Genomic DNA, 23786 nt, shown 5'->3' with positions numbered 1-23786 from the left:
CTGTTTTTCTCCTCTGAGCAGTCGTATGAGAAAGAACACGAGTTTCAGAGTCAGGCAGACCTAGTGTCAGTCCCTTGCTTTGCCTCGTCATTTCCTAGCTGTACAATATTCAGGAAGCTACCTAAACCCCTGGATATTAACCCTCCTTCCAGGAAGTAGGATCTGGCCTGGGGAGGAGGACTGCCTGGTTTCTGGGTGGATCCCCAGTCCCAGAGGAAACCTGGGGACAGCCCAGGGTAAACAGGTGATGCCTGGGTGCCACAGGTAGGCACTAGGCATGTGGTTGGTGTCCAGGATGACACAGAAGCAGCAGCCCTAATATCAGACTCACACCCCTCTTTCGGGGGCAAAGTGGGGTGACTGACAATCTCAGCAATATTGGCTGTGGGTTTCCATCTGGCTCTGAGGTCATGAATCCCTACCCTTCAGTCTTGCTTCTGTTTCTCTTTGTGATTCCACCCTGTGCCAACAGTCTCCTCCAGAAAGAGGAGAGGCATCCCCCTTTCATGACTTTAGGTAGCTTTGCTTTTCTGCCAGACGGTGGCCGTTTGGCAATGGCTCTCATCAAGCTTCCCGAAGGGTAGTTTTATGAGTTCAGCTTTAGAGTCACGTCAGCTATGAAGCTGCCAATACATAGACCAGGAAACAGACCAAATCATCATAATGTCATAAACATTAGTTTTCTCCTCTAAGGATGCTGAAACCAAATCTGTACTCTCACAAGATCCCCAGTTGATTGATAGCCACATTAAAGTTTGGGAAGCATCTGCCTATCGATCAATGGTTCCCAGAGCCGTCTCCAGCCTGGCACAATGCAGAGTGTCTCCAGCATCCATCAAGATAGGACTCAGAGAAGGCACTTACATATCGGATGTTGCACGAGCGTAAACTGGAAATTTGCTTCCCTCCCCTTCTACACACACACACACACACACACACACACACACACACACAAGCACACATACACAAATAGATATACACAAGTTTTTGTTCTGCTATGTCTTGGGGGGGAGCACTCCTTCCTCTGTGAAAATCATTAACCCAGTTAATTCAAGGCAGTAGATTTTAAATCTGACTGAACATTAGAGTCATCAAGGAAGCTCTAAACAAAAGCAATTCCAGCGACCTTCCCCAGACCAAAGAAGTCAAAATACCTGGACAGAGGGCCATTCTTTTAATGCGCAACTGAGTCTAATCGGCAGCTAGGCTTGCAAAATGCTGGTCGAAGGTGTCTTACAATTCTATAACCTTACAATTCTATAATCTATAATATGATCTTATAACATGAAATTCTAAATGGCCTTTGTAACTATGGCTAATTCCTTACTCTCTCCCATTGGGCACTTTTACAGAGAAGGAATGAATAAATACACATGAAAGGATCGTATAGAAATAGATTATATATTTATACAGATGCACACACATATGGGTACACACACGCACATGCATTTCCCTTTAAATGTATCAGTTGGGTCAAAAGCATTTACTGACTAGTATACACTACCCCGGGCACTGATCTAGGCGCCTCCATCATAAAGATGAATAAGATGTAGTCCTCGCCCTCAAAGAGCATTAGCGGTACATTAAGCAAAGCAGTTTAGTATTGCGTTGAAAGTGATGGGAAAGCTCCACAAATGCAACGGAGTCTGGCTGTCCCCATTCTAAATTGCTTCTGAAAGTAGCAAGCTATTCTACATTAACTGTCTCTGCAACCAAACTCGCAGTTTCCTTGGCAATCAATTAAACTACATAAAGCCTCATTCCTTAGAGCATATCAGTGGAGTTAAGAGTAGACTGACCAGACCAGCCCACTGTCCATTATGCCTTCAGGACTGGATACGGGAGTCTCGGGCTTGATTTCCAGGATCTCTCCATCATTCTGTAGAGAACAGATAAAAATAGTGGTGCTGCGGTTCTGAGTGTTCCGGAAGAGACCACTAGAGTGATCGCTTCTAGGCCTTTCCAGTAAGCAAACGCCCTCACTGGCCAGGCTCCTTTGGGAACTCAAGCGGAAGATGCCCTCAGACATCCCAGATTGGAGACTGATGGGGGAGCCAGCACCCCCAACTTTGAAACATGATTAGATGGTATAACAGTAGATGCGCTTTGTTCACTGGGGTTTTTTTTTCTGTTTTTTTTTTAACAAATTTATTTATTTATTTATTTATTTATTTATTTATTTATTTATTTATTTATTATTGGCTTTGTTGGGTCTTCGTTGCTGCTCAGGCTTTCTCTAGTTGTGGTGAGCAGGGTCTACTCTTCAATGCAGTGTGCAGGCTTCTTATTGCAGTGACTTCTTTTGCTGCAGAGCACCGGCTCTAGGCACGCAGGCTTCAGTAGTTGTGGCATATGGGCTCAGTGGTTGCGGTGCATGGGCTTAGTTGCTCCGTGGCACGTGAAATCTTCCAGGACCAGGGACCAAACCCGTGTTCCCTGCATTGGCAGGCAGATTCTTAACCACTGTGCCACCAGGGAAGTCCCTGTTCACTGTTAAAATGATGCCTAGTTCCCACGGAAATTTCAGAAAATATACCAAAGTACCAGGAAGAAAAAGGAAATCACCAATTATCCTAGCACCCAGAAATAACCACTGTTTTGTTACCAATTCCTTTTCATTGTTCTATATCTTTGTGTAATGTTTTGAAATTCCAGGAAGCCTGCTTTTAAAACTTATATTTTTTTCAGTTATTCATTCAGTAATACTGTTTTATATTATAACCATTGTCCCACATTAGTAAGTCCTCTTCAAAAGCAGGGTGTTTTAAATCCAATATTTAAATAAGGTTCACAATCCCTTAGCCAAAATTCCAAAGTCAAAAGGCTTCAAAATATTGAAAAATTTTTGTAACAAATTTGATGACAAAACTGGACCTACAATGAGGTGAAGCTAATGTTCTTCATTTATCCCACTTAGGGTGAAACCCACATGTTTCACTGCAGAAATATGTGTTTAATGACTAGGTGTTGCTTCAGAGCTTATTGGGAACATTAAATAGTATTAAATACATGCACAATATTACTTTTTAAAAATCCAAAAGTGTTCTGAATCCCTAGCCCCAAGGAATTTAGATAACAAATGGTGGATCTCTATTTTATCTGGTGGTTTATTTTATCTTGACCTTGGTGTTGGTCGTTTCAGTGGTTACCTATCACGTTTTATGAGGCAGTTTTATTGCCGAGATTTAACTTAATACTTTATACTCTAGGAGTATTCGAATAGGCTGTATCACTATGGTCCCCAGCATTCGATGCTAGGTGTCCTGTCACATGTAGGACAATTATTCTGTGATAGTCTAGTATTACATAGGAACACAGATGCAATCAAATTATCTAACAAAATCTACTATTTCTTTTCTTGCTTCGGGGAACTTGCCTTTCACATCTATTTTGGAAAATGTTTTGATGATTAAAAAAAATAGAGCTTGTCTCTAAAGAGAGAGTATTAACAGTATGGAATTCAAATTTCCACACATGGTTGTAACCCCTTTAGCAATAGCTCTCAGAGACAGAATTGAGACTTATTAGGAAATGTATACCGTGTTCAAAACCAACTACAAAGCCTCATTTAACTTTGAGTTACCCAAGATCATTTTACCACCAAAAGTTTTCTACCCATTTCTGTTCTGGAAATATGTTTTTAGATGATTGGACTCTATACAGAAATAGAACAGAAATAACTGATCAGGCTGTTCCCACATGAAGGCATCTTCATTTTTAAAAAATATACAGTGGTTTTTAGTATATTCATAGAATTGTGCAACCATCACCCACAATCAATTTTAGTATTTTTATATTCTTTATGTATTGTAGATACAAGTCCCTTATCAGATGTCAGAACATTTTCATCCACCCCAAAAGAAAACCCCTTACCCTTTAGAGACTCTTCTTGAATGGTGTTAGGATAAAAGGCCAACTACCTTCTGACACAGTGAGTTTAAAAAGTGTGAGAAAGTGCCTCTTTATATTGACATCAACAAAGCCAGTTTCAAGTCAATGTCAATCATTAATCATTAAGCAAAACAATGATACTTTCCCACAATACGTTTCTCACTTGAATTCATTGTCTACTTATGAGAATGAAAGGCTAGACAGAATAAAAATTTCTACAGGCCAGTAGTCCTTACAGGCCAGGCATTTTGCTAGTCATTGTGCATGAGAATCTGTACCATGTTGTCTGGCTACTCGGCACTAAAACTCCCTTCCCATGTCACCACATAAGGCCTGCTGCCTTGGGATAACAGCATCCCCATTCAGAGCCCATTAAAGCCACATCTCTCTGACTCCAAAATCCATGATCTTTGTGCCAAATTGAACTGCTTCACAATGATTAGGAAAATCATCCTCGTGTATATCTCATCAGGGACACATTCCCAAACTGAATGACTATTTTGCCTGGGAGAGGTGTATTTTCTGTTTGAAAACTTGCCTGATGAAATTCCCTCTATCACTGGGTGGTGGTGGACATCAGCTCCTCTTGAAAGGGCCCAGTTCAATGTCTGGTACACAGAAAATGCCCAAGAAATGGTATTTCCCTCAATATGTGTGTATCATATCATTTTTAGGATAAAATGATAAAATTTCCTGTAAACCCTAGGTCATTATTTGCCTTCCTTATATATGTGAACACCCCTGCCTTTGACCTCAGGGAGTAACTGCATTTTGATTTGCAGGAATTAATAAATGTAAATCACACTGAATCTTGGGGATATGAGTAGCAGCAATTTTGGCATCCTGAGATCAGAGTCCTGCATCCAGCAGAGGAGTCAGTGTGGCTGCCTTCCCAGTTATCCCGCAGTAATTATGAACCAACTCTCAGGGCAACCAGGCTCCATCCACTGGTGCTATCAAAGTCACATAGCTGGGATTCAGCTTCATGGTTGGCTGGCAATTAAAAAGCTACAAGCTGTGAGAGAACATAGCCGGGATACAGTACAACAGTTCACCCGAGGTTGCAGACGTGGCCAGTGACACCTTTGCAGGAGCAGCAGGTGTGGTTGGTCCTGAGACCCATGAAGATGGGTGGTAATGGGGGATGGGGGATGGGGGATTTTAAGTTAGCTTTTCTTCTCTCTTAATGGCAAAATTGCCAGCTGGGGACGGAACTAGCTGACTGAACTCACCTACCACCACTTAGGAAACTTCCAGCTGAACAAACTTAGTCTGCTGCTAACTAGCCACAAGGTTGGATTTTACAGTTAAAGCGTTTAAAACCGTCACAAAGAGTAATGAAGTTTGTGACTTATTTTAATATATTGAGTTTATATATATACATATATATGTGCATGTAATATATATTCATTGCAGAAAAATTGTAAATACAAAAAATATATGTAAAGAAAAAATACCGCTAATCGAACCACTAAAAAAGGGTCAAAACTATTGGGTATTGGCTTTTTGGCATTCTTATACAGCTATGCATCATATTTTGTTTTTTAACTTTAGTGTATTATGAATATTTTCCAATGTGACTAAAGTTATTTTTATAACTATGCAACCTTCCATCATTTAGACAGCTCATATTTTATATTCTTCCACTGCTGGAAGATAACACAACCCGTGAACGAGTTTGACAAACTCTGTTCATCTAACCATGTCCAAACGTTAAGATGCTCTGTTTCGTTACCTGGTAATGAGCAAAACCAACCACCCCAGGGAATCTTATGAGCCAGGGCAGTGTTTATAGAAGCTTACCCCCAATGACATCTTATAATGATCATATAGTATTCGATTATATAAATGTATAGAGAAATTGGAAATAAGGCCCAGTATTTATGGTTGGATAGTCCATGAAGGCCAAACTGCCAGTTGTTTGCGTGTTCTACTTTACACATACCTGACATGTTCACACAAATAAGATATAGAAATAGGGGAAAGTCAACTTCATGAAAACCTTTGTTTGTATCCAAATGCACCCGATAACTAGAAAGGTGAAGGAGTTCCAAAACTTTTGGATGAATATGATTTGAGGCCAATACTAAGACATCCTGGAAAATGAACCCAATGGAAAGAGAAAAAGGAATTTCCTGAAAGCAAATGAGTTTTATCAGAGGCTAAATATCAAGTAGAAAATTATGAGTATCTCCTGCTTGGTTCTCCATTCTTGACTTTAATTCTCTATTATTTTTTTTTTTGGTGGGGGGGCATATTCTTTAAGATATATACTTTAGCAGCTTAAAAATAATTCTGTTGAGTTAATCCAAGAAGGGGGATATTAAAATCAAACATTTATTTAGCTCCCTTACTGAGGAGGCCAAATAGTTCATTGATTAGGAGGGTGGGCACTGCAGTGATCTAATGGTAATATCAACTCTGCTGCTTATAAGCTATGCCATTTTAGGCAATCATTTAGCCTCTCTGAGGCTCATTTTCTTTATCTATCAAATGGAAGTAGTAAGAGTAACTATCTAAAGGGTTTTTCAGAAGATTAAGGGACAATGTATGCAGTATGTTTAGCACTGTGTCTGGTACATGGGGAGCATTTGATAGATGCTGTAGCAGATGGTACTTTCTAAGCGTGGCGACAACAATATCTCCCGTCCCACATGCTCTAGTGCAATGTGACCTGGACACTCCCCACTCAGAGGTGAACTGATTTCTCCACCTCCTTTAATTTGCGAGGGCTGTGGCAGTGTTGACCAATGGAATACAGCAGAAGGGACACTGCCAAGTCTGGGCAGAGGCTTTAACAGCCAGGCATCTCTGCTTTCTGCCTTTGGAAGCCCACCTCCATCAGTCACATGCTATGACCACCATGCCGTGAGGAGCTCCAGCCTTGCGGAGAAGCCCTGGAGAGACGGACCCCATGGATAGACGGGGGACTGAGGGGCACTGGGCACTAGACTTAAGATCAGGAAGGCATCTTGGGCATTCAGCTTGGTCCAGCTTTGAGATAACCCTCTGAATGCAACAGCACAACAGGACCCATCCAGCTAAGAACCAGGAGAGAGAAACATAAATTGTTTCTCTGCTGCTACTTTGGAGAGGTGTGTTACATAGCGAGAGGTGACCAGGACAGATATTGTCTGATATTTTTATCATCTCAATTATTACCTCACACAAGACCCTTTGCTGTGAGATATTCAGGATTCAGCTTCGAGATTCATAGGACTTTGATATCCCACCTTGAAGAACATCTATTCTAAATATTTATTTATTTATTTATTTATTTATTTATTTATTTATTTATTTTGGTGTGTTGGGTCTTCATTGCTATGGGTGGGCTTTCTCTAGTTGCGGCGAGCAGGGATACTCTTCGTTGCAGCGTGCAGGCTTCCCATTGGGGTGGCAGAAGAACATCTATTCTAGATAAGAATGATAAAAAAAAACCACACTGCTAGTGATAGGCAAGCAGAGTATTAATGAGGGTTTTTTTGTTCCAAGTGCAAAGTGCTAAGGGGACACAGAGGAGGAACTGATTATTCTGTGAGGGGGCAAATCCTGGGGAAGGGCTGGTGATATTTGAGAAGACATCCTCAGAGGAGGTGACAGTTGGGCTGAACTTGGGGAATGATGAAACGTTACCAAGTAGCAAATGGAGGAGAAGGCAGGGATAGACTTTCTGAAGTATTGAAAGTATTGAAACTGGAAAAGCTCTGACAAGATTTACTATAAAGGTAACACTAAATTGACTGACAATTTGAATTTTGTTTTTTTTGTTTGTTTTGTTTTGTTTAAATCATCATTCTTGCTCACTGCATTTTTTTAATTAATTAGTTTATTTTACTGGCTGTGTTGGGTCTTTTTTACTGTGCGCAGGCTTTCTTTTAGTCGCGGTGCGTGGGGACTATTCTTCTTTGTGGTGTGCAGACTCCTCATTGCCGTGGCTTCTCTTGTTGCGGAGCACGGGCTCTAGGCGTGTGGGCTTCAGTAGTTGCAGCACGTGGGCTCAATAGTTGTAGCTCACGGTCTCTAAAGTGCAGGTTCAATAGTTGTGGCGCATGGGTTTTGTTTCTCCGTGGCATGTGGGATCTTCCTGGAGCAAGTATCGAACCCGTGTCGCCTGAATTGGCAGGCAGATTCTCAACCACTGAGCCACCTAGGAAGCCCTGAATTTTGTTTCTTAAAAACTGAATATAAGTAATTGGAGAGAGCATTTTTTTTTTAATTTATTTATTGGCTGTGGTGGGTCTTCATGCTGCACATGGGCTCTCTCTAGTTGCAGCAAGCGGGGGCTGCTCTTCATTGTGGTGCACAGGCTTCTCATTGCAGTGGCTTCTCTTGTTGCGGAGCTCAGGCTCTAGGTGTGCAGGCTTCAACAGATGTCGCACATGGGCTCAGTAGTTGCGGCGCACAGGCTTAGTTGCTCCGCGGCATGTGGGATCTTCCCAGACCAGGGCTCAAACACGTGTCGCCTGCATTGGCAGGCGGATTCTCAACCACTGCGCCACCAGGGGAGCCTGAGAGCATTTCTTGACAACATGATGGGTGGTGGAATTCTATTTCCAGTATCTCTTTTTTTATTTATTTTTTTAATTCTTATTGGAGTATAGTTGATTTACAATGTTGTGTTAGTTTCAGGAGCACAGCAAAATGAATCAGTTATACATATACATATATGCACTCTTTTTTAGATTCTTTTCCCATATGGGTCATTACAGAGTACTGAGTAGATTTCCCTGTGCTGTACAGTAGGCTCGTACCAGTTATCCATTTTATATATAGTAGTGTGTTTATGTTAAACCCAATCTCCCAATTATCCCTCCCCCCCTTTGTCCCCTGGTAACTATAAGTTTGTCTTCTACATCTGTTAGTAGGTAGTAATAGTAACTCTATTTCTATCTTGTAGATAAGTTCATTTGTACCCTTTTTTTAGATTCCACATATAAGCAATATAATATGATACCTATCTTTGTCTGACTTACTTCATTCAGTATGACAGTCTCTAGGTCCATCCATGTTGCTGTGAATGGCATTAATTTGTTCTTTTTATGGCTCAGTAATATTCCATTGTGTATATGTACCCCATCTTCTTTATCCAGTCCTCTGTTGACAGACATTTAGATTGCTATTTCCTATAGCTCTTTATCAACAGGGAAAAGAAGGAGCTTCAATCCATAACCAGAAGGAGGATAAAGGCCTGAATCTGGGTTACAATGTTTAAAACCCCGTGTTGGAGGGATGGATGGATTTCTGCTCCCCTGCCATGTTGCCTTTGCATAGGTTGCAATGACAGGCATCTGTCCTGCCATCTGGTGCCATTGTTGTTAATTTAAACAAAAATTATTTTTTGAATAACGAAAATTCTACATCCAGCTAAGTTTCTGTGGACTTTTCTAAGGATTCTTTCAGCAAAGATACAAGAAATTTGTTTTTCTTTTTTCTTTTTTTTTTTTGATGGCCACACTATGTGACATCTAGAATCTTAGTTCCCCAACCAGGAATTGAACCTGCACCCCCTGCACTGGAAGTGCAGGGTCTTAACCACTGGACCGCCAAGGAAGTCCCTTCAAGAAATTTTATGAGGAAGAAATATGAAGTCTTTCTCTGCCATTTCAGCAAGGTTTCATTTTCTTCCTTTATTTTCTGCAATTGCTTTAAATATTTAATAGAAACAAAAGAATAGTCATAAAATATGCATGAGGTATAAAGAACAATAAAACATTCAGATATACGCACTTTCTCAGTTTTTAAAAATTACTATTATTTTTGCAGTTTTCACGCACTTTTCTGTGATCACAGCTCCTCACCATCACCCCCCCCACACACACAGGGAACCGCCGTCCTGAATTTTGTGTTAATCATTCACTCACTTTTATTTTTAATTTTACAACATATGATTGTATCATTACAAATGATTTGTTTGGTTATGCTCATTTTTGAACTTTAGGCCAAAATAGACTACAGCGTCTATTTTGCCCCCAGACTACCAGGTTTCTGACGACTGTTTCCACTGGTTCCACTATGAGGTCTTGAGCAAGTTAATAAACATTGCTGGTCTGTTTTCTCAACTGCAAACTGAAAATAATAACAATGCTTCCTTTGTAGTGATCTTTTGACGATTAAATGAGCTAATTTATATGACATGTATATGTAAGTGGAACATAATGTGGGCTCTATACATGTTATCATTCTACAATGTTTTATGACTGCCCTGATTTACATTTCAAAGGTAATCCATGCTATTGTGGATAGTCATAATTCCTTCAATTTCATGCCTGTGTAAGATTTCCTTATGTGCATGTAATACTATTGACTTGTCACCATCTAGTCAGTAGGCATTTGGATTGTTTTCCAGATTTTGCTTACATCGGTGCTGCTAAGAACATTCTAGTGTGTGTCTTGGAGTATATGTTCAAGAGTAGCTGTATATAAACGTATATTCTTAGGATGGAAATGTCTGGGGCACAGGGTAGGCACAGCTGTAACCTCACCAGATCATGCCATAGTTTCCAAAGTCAGCAGACGTTTTGCACCCACAGAGGTGTGCACATGGTCCATTGGCTTTGCCACCTCCTCAGCCTTCCACACTGGCAGGTTTCACCTTTACCAAAACGGTGGGTGGTTTTAATTTACCTTTTGTTGACCGTGGAAGGGGTTAAGCATCTTATCAGATACTTACTAGCCATTATTTTTTTTTTCTTGTCTGCGCACAGTGCTAATTCAAATCTTTTGCTCACTTTTCTGTCAGGTTTTTTGTCTTTTTCATATTGAGTTGTAGGAGTTATTTATTTATTTTGTACACTTTCCCAGTTTGCCACCTAAGTTTTCATTCTCTTTTGATGTTTTCTTTTGGTGACCATAATTTTGAGGCAGTAGATCATCACAAGCTTTTCTTTTTGATTTAATTGAATTTGTATATTTTAAAAGAAACTTTCCTTACCCTGAGATCAGGGAGACACTTTCCTATACCCAATTCCAAACATCATAAAATTTGCCTTTAATTAGCCTGGAATTGTTTAATTTGTGGGTAAAATGAAGTAAGGGAGGATCAGGTTTTTTTCACACAGATGATTTACTCAGCATTATGTATTAAAAACTCTACCTACCCCTTCTACACTCCTCCGCAAGGCCAGCTCTGTCATAACCAACTTTTCTTATACAATTGGATCTCTTTCTCGGCATTCTCTACTGTGCCATGGTTAATGTATCCACCCCATGTCAATTACACAAGTTCTAATAAGTATAACTTTATAGTAATTCATGGTATCTAGGAATTACAAACCTCAGTTTATACTTTATCAATTGGCTCTCGAATGTTTATTCTTTACTGTAAACATTAAAATCGGCTTCTCGATATATACACATACACAACCTTTTAGGATTTTGATTAGAATTACTCTGACTTTATAGATAACTTTGAAGAGAAATGGCATCTTTATCATACTGAGTTTTCCAGTTCATGAACATGCTAGATATTCCCAGAGACAAGGACAGAGACAGAGACAGAGAAAACTTCAACGTAATATCCGTAATGTTTTATAATTTTCTCCCCCAAAGGACTAGACCTTCACATCTTTTGAGAGATTTATTTCTAGGAACTTTGCATGTTTTAATGATACTACAAATGTTAAAATATCATAATTTTGTGTATTCATGTTTGTAGTTGGTGTATACGTTTTTATAGATGATATACACAACAGGTTTGTAAAGTGTTTTATCAATTCTAGTCCTTGTCAGTTTATTCTTTTGGTTTTGCTATGTAGATGATATCATCTGTAAATAATTTAATTTTATTTATTCCTTTCCTTTTTTTACTTTCTTTTCTGCCTGATGGTTCTGGCTAGGATCTCCAAACAATGATAAACTTAAGGGGTGATAGTAAGCACCCTTGTTCTTAAAGGGGGTGCTTTCAATATTTCAGCACAAAGCATAAGTCTTGTTTTCAGATTTTGGCAGCCTTTGAATATCAGGTTAAAGACTCTGGGTTGCCAATTAACAATTTTAATTAACTCTGTTATTTAAATCTTCTCTATTCTAATGGATCTTTTGTATTTTTATCTTATTACAAGTTACAAGACTGGATGTTTAAAATATTTTGTAGAATGGTGAATTGTCTTTTTCCTGATAGTTATTGCAAATACATATGTTATTAGGAACATAGAATTTTCAAATATTATACTTCCTGGTGAGCTCATTCTTTTTTCATTATGTAGGGACCCTCTTAGAAAAATGCTTTTTCCTAAAATACTTATTTTGCGTGCTATTAACATAGCCAAGATGGCTTTCTTTTTGTTAGTGTTTTAAGAGCACATCTTTCACATCACTTTATACTCAAACTTTCATATCCATATGTTTTAGGCATGTGTCTTATAAAGAATGTAAAAAGCATATAACTGCATTGTGAATTGTTTGATCCAGTGAAGTAAAATTGTCTTTAAATGAAGGATTTTCTCAATTTATGATTATTCTAATTACTGAACTACTTAAATTTTTTCTACACTTGATTTTGTTCTTTCTATTTATCTGCCCTCTTTTCTTTTTTTTTTTTTTTTTTTGGCCTTCTGCTTTGCTTCTTTTGGTTTGGTGTGCACATGTCCATGCATGTGTGTGTAGGTATTTTTTTCTCACTCCATTATACCTCTACTAGTTTATAGATATTTTTAAGATATAATTAAATTATCAACCTCTAAGATTATTTAACCCTCTTTTAGAACAATACATGCACTTTTTAAAATTTATTTATTTATTTATTGGTTGCATTGGGTCTTCGCTGCTGCACACGGTCTTTCTCTAGTTGCAGCGAGCGGGGGCTACTCTTCATTGTGATGCGGGGGCTCCTCATTGCCATGGCTTCTCTTGTTGCAGACAACTGGCTCTAGGCACGTGGGCTTCAGTAGTTGCGGCACATGGGCTCAGTAGTTGTGGCTTATGGGCTCTAGAGCTCAGGCTCAATAGTTGTGGCGCACGGGCTTAGTTTCTCTGAGGCATGTGGGATCTTCCTGGAGCAGGGATGGAACCCATGTCCCCTGAATTGGCAGGCGGATTCTTAACCACTGCGCCACCTAGGAAATCCCAATACATGAAAAGTCCCATACTTTTCAATACTTTATTTCTGATCACCCACTCACAATTCATATGCTACTGCAGTCACGTATTTTAATTCTCTGTTATTTGTTAACACCTTAAGACTTTAGTCGTATTGTTTTAAACAGTCAATGGTTTAGAATATTTACCTAAATATTTAACGTAATCTTTGGTCATTTTTTTTCTTTTTATATCTCAAACCTTCTTGTGACGATTACTTCCTTCAGTATGGAAAACACAATTTGGAATATTCTTTAGTGTCAAGGCCCATTATAAGAAAACGAAATGTCTTTATTTTTCCCTCATTCTTAACATGATATCATCATTGTACATATAATTCCAGGTTGACAGTTATTTTCTCTCTGAACCATAAAGTTATTTTTCTACGCTTTTTTTGCCAATCACTGTTGTGATTGAAAAATCAATCAATGTAATTGTCATGTTTTGAAGATGATGTTTCTTTTCCATCTGGATGCTTTTAGGGTCTTCTCTTTGTCTTTGATTTTCTGTAGTTTCACTATGATGTGATTCTTATCTTATTTATCCTGCTTTGGACATCCTGAGTCTCTATTTTGATGCTTTTTGCCATTTCTGAAAAAAAAATATTTCTTATATTAAAGCCTCATGTTATTTATTTAAAAATATTATACATGCTTGGTTTATGTAATTTGTCTGATATCTTTGACATCTAAAGATTGAGCAGATGAGTCTGTCGTTTAGTGTTTCTTCCATCTCTTATTTTGGTGCCTTGTTATTTTAAGGGTTTTGTCTGATTTTGTCTGTATGCTCATTTTTCTTAGAGTTTAATCTATGGGAATTCTTTGAGGCCTGGGTTGAAGGTGAGCTCCTCCAGAGAGGATTCATGTTTGCTTTTGTCTGATTTTTGAAGGAACTACCAAAACAGGTCTCATTTACTCTAAATTCTCAGGCTGAAGGATTTTAGACAACCTAGGCTAAAAACCCATGTGTATTAACAGATTCTCAGGGGGGAAAAATTGTCCCCATAACTCTGCACCAATATTTGACAGCAGGGAAGGTAGGCTTAACTCTAGTTCACTCTTACACTGAGACTGCAGGCCTTTAGAGTCTGGTTTATATGGGCGCATGGTCTTCTAGTAGACTCTGAGCATAATATCTCAGATTCTCTGCATTCTGTGAGGCAATGGAAACTGAAGAACATTTCTCCCTGTTTCAGCAACACCATCAAGGAGAGGACTGCCTTCAGTGCTCTGTTTCCATCTCTGACTTTTCACTTCATTTAAATGTTGGGCTCTTTCTGAGCAGTTCTTACTTTTGCCAGCAATCAATTGCAAGAATAAGTTGCTTTTTTAAAACTGTTTTCTGTGGAAGTTTCAGTCAGGGTATGTAGTTTATTATGATGCAAAAAAAAAAAAGGCATTCTCCCTATGGAATTCATTTTTTAAATATATTTTGATAAAATTTTAATTAAAAATAGAATAAAAGAGAATTTCCCTGTTTTCAGTTTCATCAGTGATGTTCTTATTTTTATATAAAATAGCACATCCCTGGGATTGGTGTGTTCTTTACTTAATATGATTCATCATAGTTTTGCAAATGCTCATTCAATGAACATGAATTAAGCTCTTACTACTTGCCAGACTTTGTGGTATTCATGTTTGTGTACAGCATCTCATTACCTTTAATCTTCAAAAACAGAGGATTCTAGGGCTGTCCTCTATATTAAAGTGGGAAAACAGTATTAGATAGCAAGTCTATGCAAAACTATCATTGCTTGTTATGTGCCTATATTAACAAGTCCATATATGTACTACCAATTAATCTTTGCATGCATGAATAAGGAAACAAACAAACATATTAATAAATAAATCTAAAATACATGAACAGCCTTAATGCTGGTAAGGAGTGATTATGGAGTTTCGGCTCTAATACTGAATATGGCAGTTCTTAAAACTAGAAGCCTGGATTATTAATGTCATCTCTCTGTGCCACAGTTTCCTGGATCAGTAGGATATAATAATACTCTACCTAATGTATTAAAAAGAGGGGTTAAATAAGATAAAGAATGTAAAAAACACCAGTGTTAGATCTCTCTTTCCTTTTAATCAATCGTCTTTGGTAACTTATCAGCTGTGTGACCTTGACTAGGTTACTAAACCTCTGTGTGCCTCAGTTTCTTAATCTGTACAATGTAGATAATAATAATAATAATGGTAATTGTATTAAGTTGTCCTGACTCCTAAATGACTTAATATATATAGAATGCTTAGAACGTTATCTTCAACATGGTAATCCTTCACAGATGTTAGCTATTCTCAGCAGTTGTTATAGTCTCAATTCCAGAGAAGCCCTAAATCGTACTAGACTTTTTAACATAAAAAATAACATTTTAAAAAAATTTATTTCCTCTGATTGTAAAATAGGAACATATTCATGTAAAACACAAAGATAAATCAGAAAGGCATTAAAAAAAGAAGTAAAAGCAGCCAAAAATGGCTCTTGTCTTAAAGATCACTGAGACATTTTAGGTTCAGAAAATTGTAGAAAGGTGTATACTAAAATGTTAGTTGTGGTCTCTGCATGTGGGATCAGGGTGATTTTTAACTTTATGTGACTGCATAATGTTGATATAAGCATAAATATAAGTATATTCAAGCAATAGATGCACATGTAGATATATCTAATGGTCTCTTTATAATTCAGCCATTGACATAGGGCCAGTTAGCAGGGTCTAAATTAAGACTTTAATTGATTCAGTCCTTTATTTTCCTCTTTATTCATCCATATGTTAATTCAATCCAGCATCTATTCATTTGTGCTCTCATTCATCCATTTATTTCCTATGTGCAAGGCTCTGTGCTGGCTGATAGGGACAAGTAGAGGGAGACATCTCAGTCCCAAGTTTAACAATCCAGGGGAGCCAGTAGAGCAATGCATCAGTAAGTAAGGAGTTTCCAAACAACGGCGTATATTAAGTGCCAGAGGAAAGTGAAGGGTAATATAGGATTGCAAAAATAGAGCACCCGCATCCACCCAGGTAGGAGAATTAGGTGAGAGGTGCAGAGACTTACAGGAGAATCACAGAAAGTTTTCTTCAGGGCTTGTATTGAAGACAAGTAGGAGGTTGCCAGGTATACATGGAAGGAAAACTTATTCCTAGGGTGAGAATGCTTAGTGAGGTCTGAAATACATGCTTCCTTCTAAGCCAATGAAGACCACTGGTTTTGTCCTCCGAGGAAAACCAGACCTCCCTTGCTTGAGGGATGAAAGTAAGGGCATTAGCTGGGTTAGTAAATAGATTATGAGCAAGTAAAACTGAGCTGCTTTGTTTTCCCACGCTTTGGGCACTAAGGTCTAGAAGACTAGAACAACAGGGCAGCCATTGACGCAGAACCAGAAAGCCTAAGCCTCATCCTCTCTCTGACACTCACAAGCTCTTTGAACCCAGGCAAGAGCTTTATTCTATGACTCTTGGACTTCCTTATCTAAGAAGGAATATAGTAGCATCAATTTTTCTCCACCATCTTTTATATGGCGGATACTTGAATTGGCAACATGTTTGATCATGAAGGTAAATGGTTGTGGCTTCTGTAAAAAGAGATTATGTGAAAAGAGATTAAGCCTTGAAAACAAACAGACCACAGTGCCAATCTTTCCTCCATCACTTGGTAGATAAGGGTTACAGGATATAATGTATGTAAAACACATGGGAAGTATAAGCATCAAATGCTTCTTAATTGTTGGTTCTTTGAACTTGGAGTCATAAGACAGTAACACCTCCAGCATTTAGTGACATTGGAGACTAAGAAAAATTGCCCTGTTACCTCATCTATAAAGCAGAGATGTCTCACAAGATTTCAGCCCTGTGATGTCACTTGAGGTAATATATGGGGAATGTTTTAATCAGTTCAATGGGACCAGAAGGATGTGACGACTCACTACATGGTAATTTGTACAATGAGATGCATTACTGAGAAGATTAGGAACAAGATGAAGATCCTGTCCTGTAACACCAGGATGCAAGTGAGATGAAACATGAGAATGTTTTTCCCGGTGTCTGATCAATGCAGAAGGTGAGCTGCCAGGATCTAGTGTCCAGAGAGAAGTCACAGCAGAACAAGTAGATTCAGCACAATTGGATGTAATGAAATGGGTACTGACTTGGAATCCAGAAGCCTAGATTTCTTTTTAGAATCTGACCCATACTGGCCTTTTGAGGATCAGAGCTAGAGCATCCATGGGCTCTAGGACAGCTAACATGTCTGTGTTCATCGTTTTTTATTTGTTTTATTTTATATTGACGTACAGTTGATTTACAATATTGTGTTAATTTCAGGTGTACAGCAAAGTGATGCAGTTACACGTATACATGTATCTATTCTTTTTCAGATTCTTTTCCTATATAGATTATTACAGAATATTGAGTTCCTGGTGCTATACAGTATGTCCTTGTTGATTACCTATCTTACATATAGTAGTGTGTATATGTTAATCCCAAACTCTTAATTTATCCCTCCACCCCACGTTTCCCCTTTGTTTTTGAAGTCTGTGAGTCTGTTTCTGTTTTATAAATAAATTCATTTGTATCATTTTTTTAGATTCCACATATAAGTGATATCATATGATATTTGTCTTTCTCTGTCTGGCTTACTTCACATAGTATGATAATCCCTAGGTCCATCCATATTGCTGCAAGTGACATTTTTTCTCATTCTTTCTTATGGCTGAGGAATATTCCATTGTATACATGTACCACATCTTCTTTATCCATTCCTCTTTCAGTGGACACTTAGGCTGTTTCCATGTCTTGGCTGTTGTAAACAGTGTGTTCATCATTCTTACATCACCATCACCTAGAAGAGTGTCTTGTATGGGTCAAGTGAATGCATAAATGAAGAACTTTTTGCTGGTAACCTCCACCTCTGTGCAATGGAAATTATAATAACTGTCTGTCAGAATTACTGGGATAGACAGGGAAGGCCTCACCTAGGACACAGTAGGTGCTTGATATAGAGCACGTCCCTCCCTGTACTGTTAATGAGAGGCCCAGCTCTGCATTGTAGGTGGATTTAATATGGCATTTTCCTACAAGTCCCACCAGAGAGCTCAGTAGTATGTCCATAAACTAAGTGCCCTTACAGCTTCCAAAGGGCTCTGTCTTCTTCTTCTTCTTCATTAGAGTTAATGATAACAGAGAGAAAAAATTATCTTCTGGTGATAACAAAGATCCAAAGAGGACCGATGTCTAGTTATTTCCCATCCCTAAAAACATTCAAATTCATAATCCAGCAGCTCAGAAGCCTCATATAAAATAATCAGATAAGGGAAAGGAGTGAAAGACTTTGAAGTTTCCCCAACAAACCTGAGATTATAACTGCAGTGGCTAAGTCCCCACTTTTCACCAAAGAGTTACAGAGGGAAACAGTTGAGAAAAGGAATGATTTCTTGGTGGGCAGCAACTTTTTGGAGGTAAACTCAAGACCAGTCCAAAACAAGCCATGTCTCCTGTTCATCACACAGAACCTGGACCCAACCCAGTAGGTGCTAATGAGGTGAGACCCAACCCCTTGGCCAAGAAAGGCCTGGGAGGCACAGAAATGGCAACACCACCCAGGGAATGCTGGGATCAAAGTGTGTACAATGTTCAGTGGTGGCAACAAAAAGACTAGAAAAATCTACCTGAGGAAAAGAGGAATGTTCAGAAAGGCTGTCTTGAGAATATTTTCTTCAGTGACGTCTTGGCAACAAAAATCTTCGTTCAGCAATATTTCTTTTCATATCCCCAAATCCATAGCCTTGAAAACAATGCTGGTATCAACCCAGTTCCTATAGAAACATCTGCACAAGGTTGGTTCCAGTGGACAATAGTTAGCAATAATGGTTTGAATGCTGGCTGCTTGAGTTCCTATGAGCCATAGATAGTTTCCTTTGCCAGTGAAATCACTCAACATTTTAGGTGGAAGAAAAAGAAAGAAGCAGGTAAGAGGAGACAGCCTGCCTCCATCACATTAACATGGCTCAGAGGAGGCAGGACTTTCATCAAAGTAGTGTGGCTGGGAAGCCCCGCTCTCGGCCAAGAAGCACACAGCTTGGTGGCCGACTTCTGGCTCCTCCACTCTGTCTTCCACGGGCCAGGTTCACTGGCAGTGAGAAATTTTGTCCTGACAAAATAGATTTGCTTGGCCTCATCTGCTCCAAAGCTGCTAACATGTCCTCGAAACCCATCATTGGACCATTTCACTTTGCACCTCAAGTCTCAGGTCTATTTCCAGAGCTGACACAGAAGTGACATAGACTGTTTCTTCTTCCAAAGCTCTCTGGGTTTAAAAATAAATCTTAACCTTGCAAAGTTCAGCCTCTGATTCACTTTTGGTTGTGTTTTGTTTAAAAGAAGCGTTAACGTTAACAGAACTGCAAATGGAATTTGAAAATTTTGAAATGGCTATCTATACATACAACTGTAATATGTGTGTGTTGGTATGTGTGTATGTGTGTATACATGCGTCCTACTTCTAAATTACCCAGTATATACCTGATACAAACATCATGTCATAGGATCATCCAAAGGATTAAATCAGGTTTATGTATATTACTGTCTCTAAAGGTAGACTAGACAGTTAAGGATGTAAACTCAGGTCTATCTGATTAAGACACTGTGTTACTTCTATTTAACCATGCTGATTTATAAGGGTCTTACCCTCAAAAGCAGAGGAATTGGTATTTCAAGAGACATATAGAACCTTAGAATCATACAGTTTAAAGTTTCCTTGAAGCACATTTACTCATTTTTCAGGCATCTGGTGAATGCTCTATTATAGCTAGGACACCAACTCGACAGTAGCACAGTGACACGAACACATTGTCAATCATCCCTTCAGGTGTGTCCTCACACCCCATCATTAGCTGTTAGAGGCAAGATGCTATGACAGAGAACAGTACAGGATGCTTGGCATCTAGGAGAGGACCACCTACCTGAGGCTGGAGCAGGAGCCCAGAGATGGGGGGCATCAGGGAAGGTCTCTGGAGAAATTTTTTTTTTTACTAGTCACCTTACTCCTTTTCATGACCCAAGATCTTGCAGCACTATTCACAATAGGCAAGATGTGGAAACCACCTAAATGTCCATTGATGGATGAATGGATAAAGAAAACGTGATATTTACATACAACATAATATTATTCAGCCTAAAAAACCAATAATTTTGCATTATGCACCAACATGAATGAACCTGGAGGACATTGCGCTAAGTGAAATAAGCCAGTCACAGAAAGACATACTGCATGATTCTGCTTAAAGTATCTAAAATAGTCAGATTCATAGAATCAAAGAGTAGAATGGTGGTTGCCAGGGGCTGGGGAGAGGAGAAAATGAGGAGTTATTAACCAATGGGCATAAAATTTCAATTAAGCAAGATGAATAAATTCTAGAAATTTTCTGTCCAACATGGTACTTATAGTTAATACTGTACCGTGCACTTAAAAATGTGTTGAGTGTAGATGCCCTGCTTGTCACAACCAAAAAAAAATTTTTTTTAAAAGAGTCAATTAGGGAATCACAGCCAGAGCGAACAGTATATGCAAATGCAGGAAGACACATGACAGGTACCCAGCTATCGACTGGCATCTTCTCACCCTTGTGATCTAACAAGGACTGGCATGAACACGTTTCCATGCTTTGTAGAAGCTGAAAGCCCTGACTGAGAAATTTACAAATCACAGCATAAGGATCCGCATGGAACCCGCTCTGGTTTAGAATGGAGAACAAGAATTAAGAAGCAGCAGGAAAATCTGACTCCACGTAGAATCGTGCTGAGCCACACTGGAGCCAGTGGGAAAAGAAAAATCAGAAATATTGATCCTGCTTTATTGTGATATTTGATATTTTTCATGATGGATATTTGCATTAATTTTTTTTTAAAAAAATTGCATTCAAACTATGCTCACCTTGAGTATTGAGTCTTTTGGTGCCCCCTTACATTTTGTTCCCAAGATGAATGCCTCAACTGCCTCCCCCTGGTCTCCATCCTGAGACTCTACTATATTCTGGCCTGTGGGGAGTAGACCCAAACCTGGGCTCTGCCTCCTACGAGCAGGGATGAAACCTCTCTGTGCCTCGGTGCCCTCATCTGTAAAGTGGACAGAATAACAGCATCTATCATTGAGTTGTGAGGTTTAACTGAGTTAACACATGGAATGTAATAGAAGAAGGCCAGTCACCTGGAAAGCACAGTATTAAGCTATAACGAGGACACATAGTAAATGTGAGCAGTTGTCATCCTGAGACTCCCAGATGCTCTTTTGTCCCCACTTCTCACCATAGCAACGACCAAGACAAGCCTGGTGAGTAAAGCAAAGCTTGTAGCTGAAGATTTAGGAGTAAAGGAGAATGGAAACATCATACTCTACACCACACACAAGTTAAGTCTCATAATAGACGTTCATTCCTTAGCGGCACCTTTCCCAGCTGCCCCAGTCCTCATAGTACTCAGCTTCCTAACCTCCTGCGGACTCCTCCCTCTGCCCTCCTCTGTGTCTCCTCATCCTCTTGTTCTCATGTTGTCCAAATTCTTTTTTATATTATGCAGAATATGTTGACCTTCTCCAGTCCCTTCTTCCTGTGTTAGGAAAATGTGAAGCTGGTGTGTTAAATTAAGAATATGTAGATGATGACCTGCTGAAAAACGAGGAGGCACCAGCCACCTACTTGGGGTCAGCAGGGGACTCACCTGGCATCCGAGCTCCCACCCTGGGAAAGCGAAAACTCTGGGGCGATTTTGATGGGAGGCACAGTTTCAATACATCCATACAAAGGAAGTAGAGTCACCAGATTTATTACTTAGAGATCCCAGAATAGGCGTGCAATGAATGGGAGGAGGGTAGTCCTCTGTCCCAGGTCACCAGAGAGCAAGAGATGGAGAGCAGGGTAGCAAGTACCTATTACTTACAAGATGATTGGGGCAGAGGTTACTAACGTGTCACAGATTCAACTTTAAGTGGTTATTTTAGAAGGCGCCCTGGGCAAAGCAAAGCAGGAACTTGTAGCAGGAATCAGCTCAGGTCCTTATCTGGAATGTCCAGACTCTGGGTGGGATCAGGTTGTCATATTGTAAAATGCCTTGGCAGTAACTCAAAAGGCCTGTTTCCTCAGTGCACAAGCCCAGTTTCAGGCCTGCCGTTTGTAGCCACTTTTTTTTATTTTGAAGTTTTTTAATGCGCAAAAAGAACATCCCAGAAACAGAACAGGTTTTGACTTATGAACAATGAAGTGCTACATAACGAAGCCCCCTCCCCACTTAGTAGATAGGAATATAGTGTAAACAGACATAAAAGGAGATGAACCTTTTAGGATTAAATGCAAACCCTAAACCCTAAAGCTGCATTGAGCTTGAGGTTGTCATTAACGATGACAACAGAAAAAGAGGGATTTCTGTGTATGATGATCTAGGGAACTCCGGTGATAAACACAAGTGTCAAAGAACTGAGGAACCACAAGATACTCAGTGTGGGTGATGCCCGGAGACGGTGGAATTTCCCTCTGGGACATTTGGACATTCCTTTGGGACACTGAGACTTTATAATTGTGTTGTTACTATGGGATGTTGTGACCTAATTTCGAAAGCTCTTTGGGGACACATTAGAAAGTGGAGGAATTTTGAGGTTGTAGGAATACTTGTGTAGCCACACACCCCCACCCGCACCCTATGACTATCCTCTGCCATCATATGCCTGCCCACGGCAGTGTGTCTTTTCCTAGTGTGTTATCTTTTGTTACATCAGCATCTATCCTGGTGGCAGCAGGAAATTCTGAAATGGTAGCAATAGGTAAGAGAAAGGAAATCAATCATCAGTGGGAAACTGCAAAAGGCTATTTTATTGCTTCTGGACAGCAGACGCCATCAGGATGAGGATGACGTCTCTCTGGGTCACTACTATATCCTCACTGAGCAGCACAGACCCTGGCACAGAAGAGTCTTTAAACAGAAATGTTTCTGGATTTATTTTACTGAAGTATAGTTGATTTACAATGCTGTGTTAATTTCTGCTGTACAGCAAAGTGACTCAGTTATATGTTATATACATTCTTTTTCATATTATTTTCCATTATGGTTTATCACAGGATATTGAATGTTGTTCCCTGTGCTATACAGTAGGACCTTGTTGTTTATCCATTCTATGAGGGTGAGTCAAAAATTATCTGTACTCCGGTTATATTAAAACTTCTGTTGGCCGCACTGTCTTATGAGCGCTTTCCATTCAAGGCTACTGTCTCCCCAGTCACTGCTGTGCAGGTATGAACGTGTTACATCAGTTCATTTGTAACTACGGTTCAAGCAAAAATGGATGCCCCACTTGTGATTTGCACGAAAGAAGAGCAGCGTGCAGTGATTTGTTTTTTGTGGTCTTAGGGTGTGCACGTCTACACACTTCTGCCCACCCTGTCAATACTGCAAAAACTTCGTTTTGAGGAGTTAAAGCATCCTCCCTATAGTCCTGATCTTGCTCCATCGGACTTTCACCTGTTTGGTCACCTGAAAGCAGCCCTATGAGGATGATGATTCACTTCTGATGAAGAAGTGAAGACAGTGGTGCATTCGTGGCTCACAGCTCAGCCTAAAACTTTTAATGAGGGAATATGAACGTTTGTTGTTGACAGATGGACAAAGTGTATTGAAAAACAAGGAGATTATGTCAAAAAATGATGTATTTGTCTTTCCTGAAAGTTAGTTAAAATAAATTCTACAGCCAGAGTGCAGATAATTTTTGACTCACCCTCATATGTATACTAGTTTGCATCTGCTAATCCCAAACTCCCAATCTATCCCTCTCCCACCTCCCCACCTT

General features: G+C 39.4%; 1 protein-coding gene across 1 annotated transcript in view; it reads left to right on the top strand.

Moving 5' to 3' along the window:
• Positions 1-16500: 16500 nt before the first annotated feature.
• The window catches only part of CLNK (cytokine dependent hematopoietic cell linker), a 156149-nt gene continuing 148863 nt past the window's right edge, over positions 16501-23786 (top strand). Inside the window, exon 1 of the mRNA XM_057704653.1 lies at positions 16501-16516. Within this exon, the coding sequence (XP_057560636.1) occupies positions 16501-16516 (16 nt within the window). The remainder of the gene's footprint in view (positions 16517-23786) is intronic.

Source organism: Hippopotamus amphibius, chromosome 13 (genome assembly GCF_030028045.1).
Source record: "Hippopotamus amphibius kiboko isolate mHipAmp2 chromosome 13, mHipAmp2.hap2, whole genome shotgun sequence".
Taxonomy (NCBI): Eukaryota; Metazoa; Chordata; class Mammalia; order Artiodactyla; family Hippopotamidae; genus Hippopotamus; species Hippopotamus amphibius.
The sequence above is the reverse complement of the archived record's forward strand: the minus strand, read 5'-3'. Positions and strand labels throughout refer to the sequence as shown.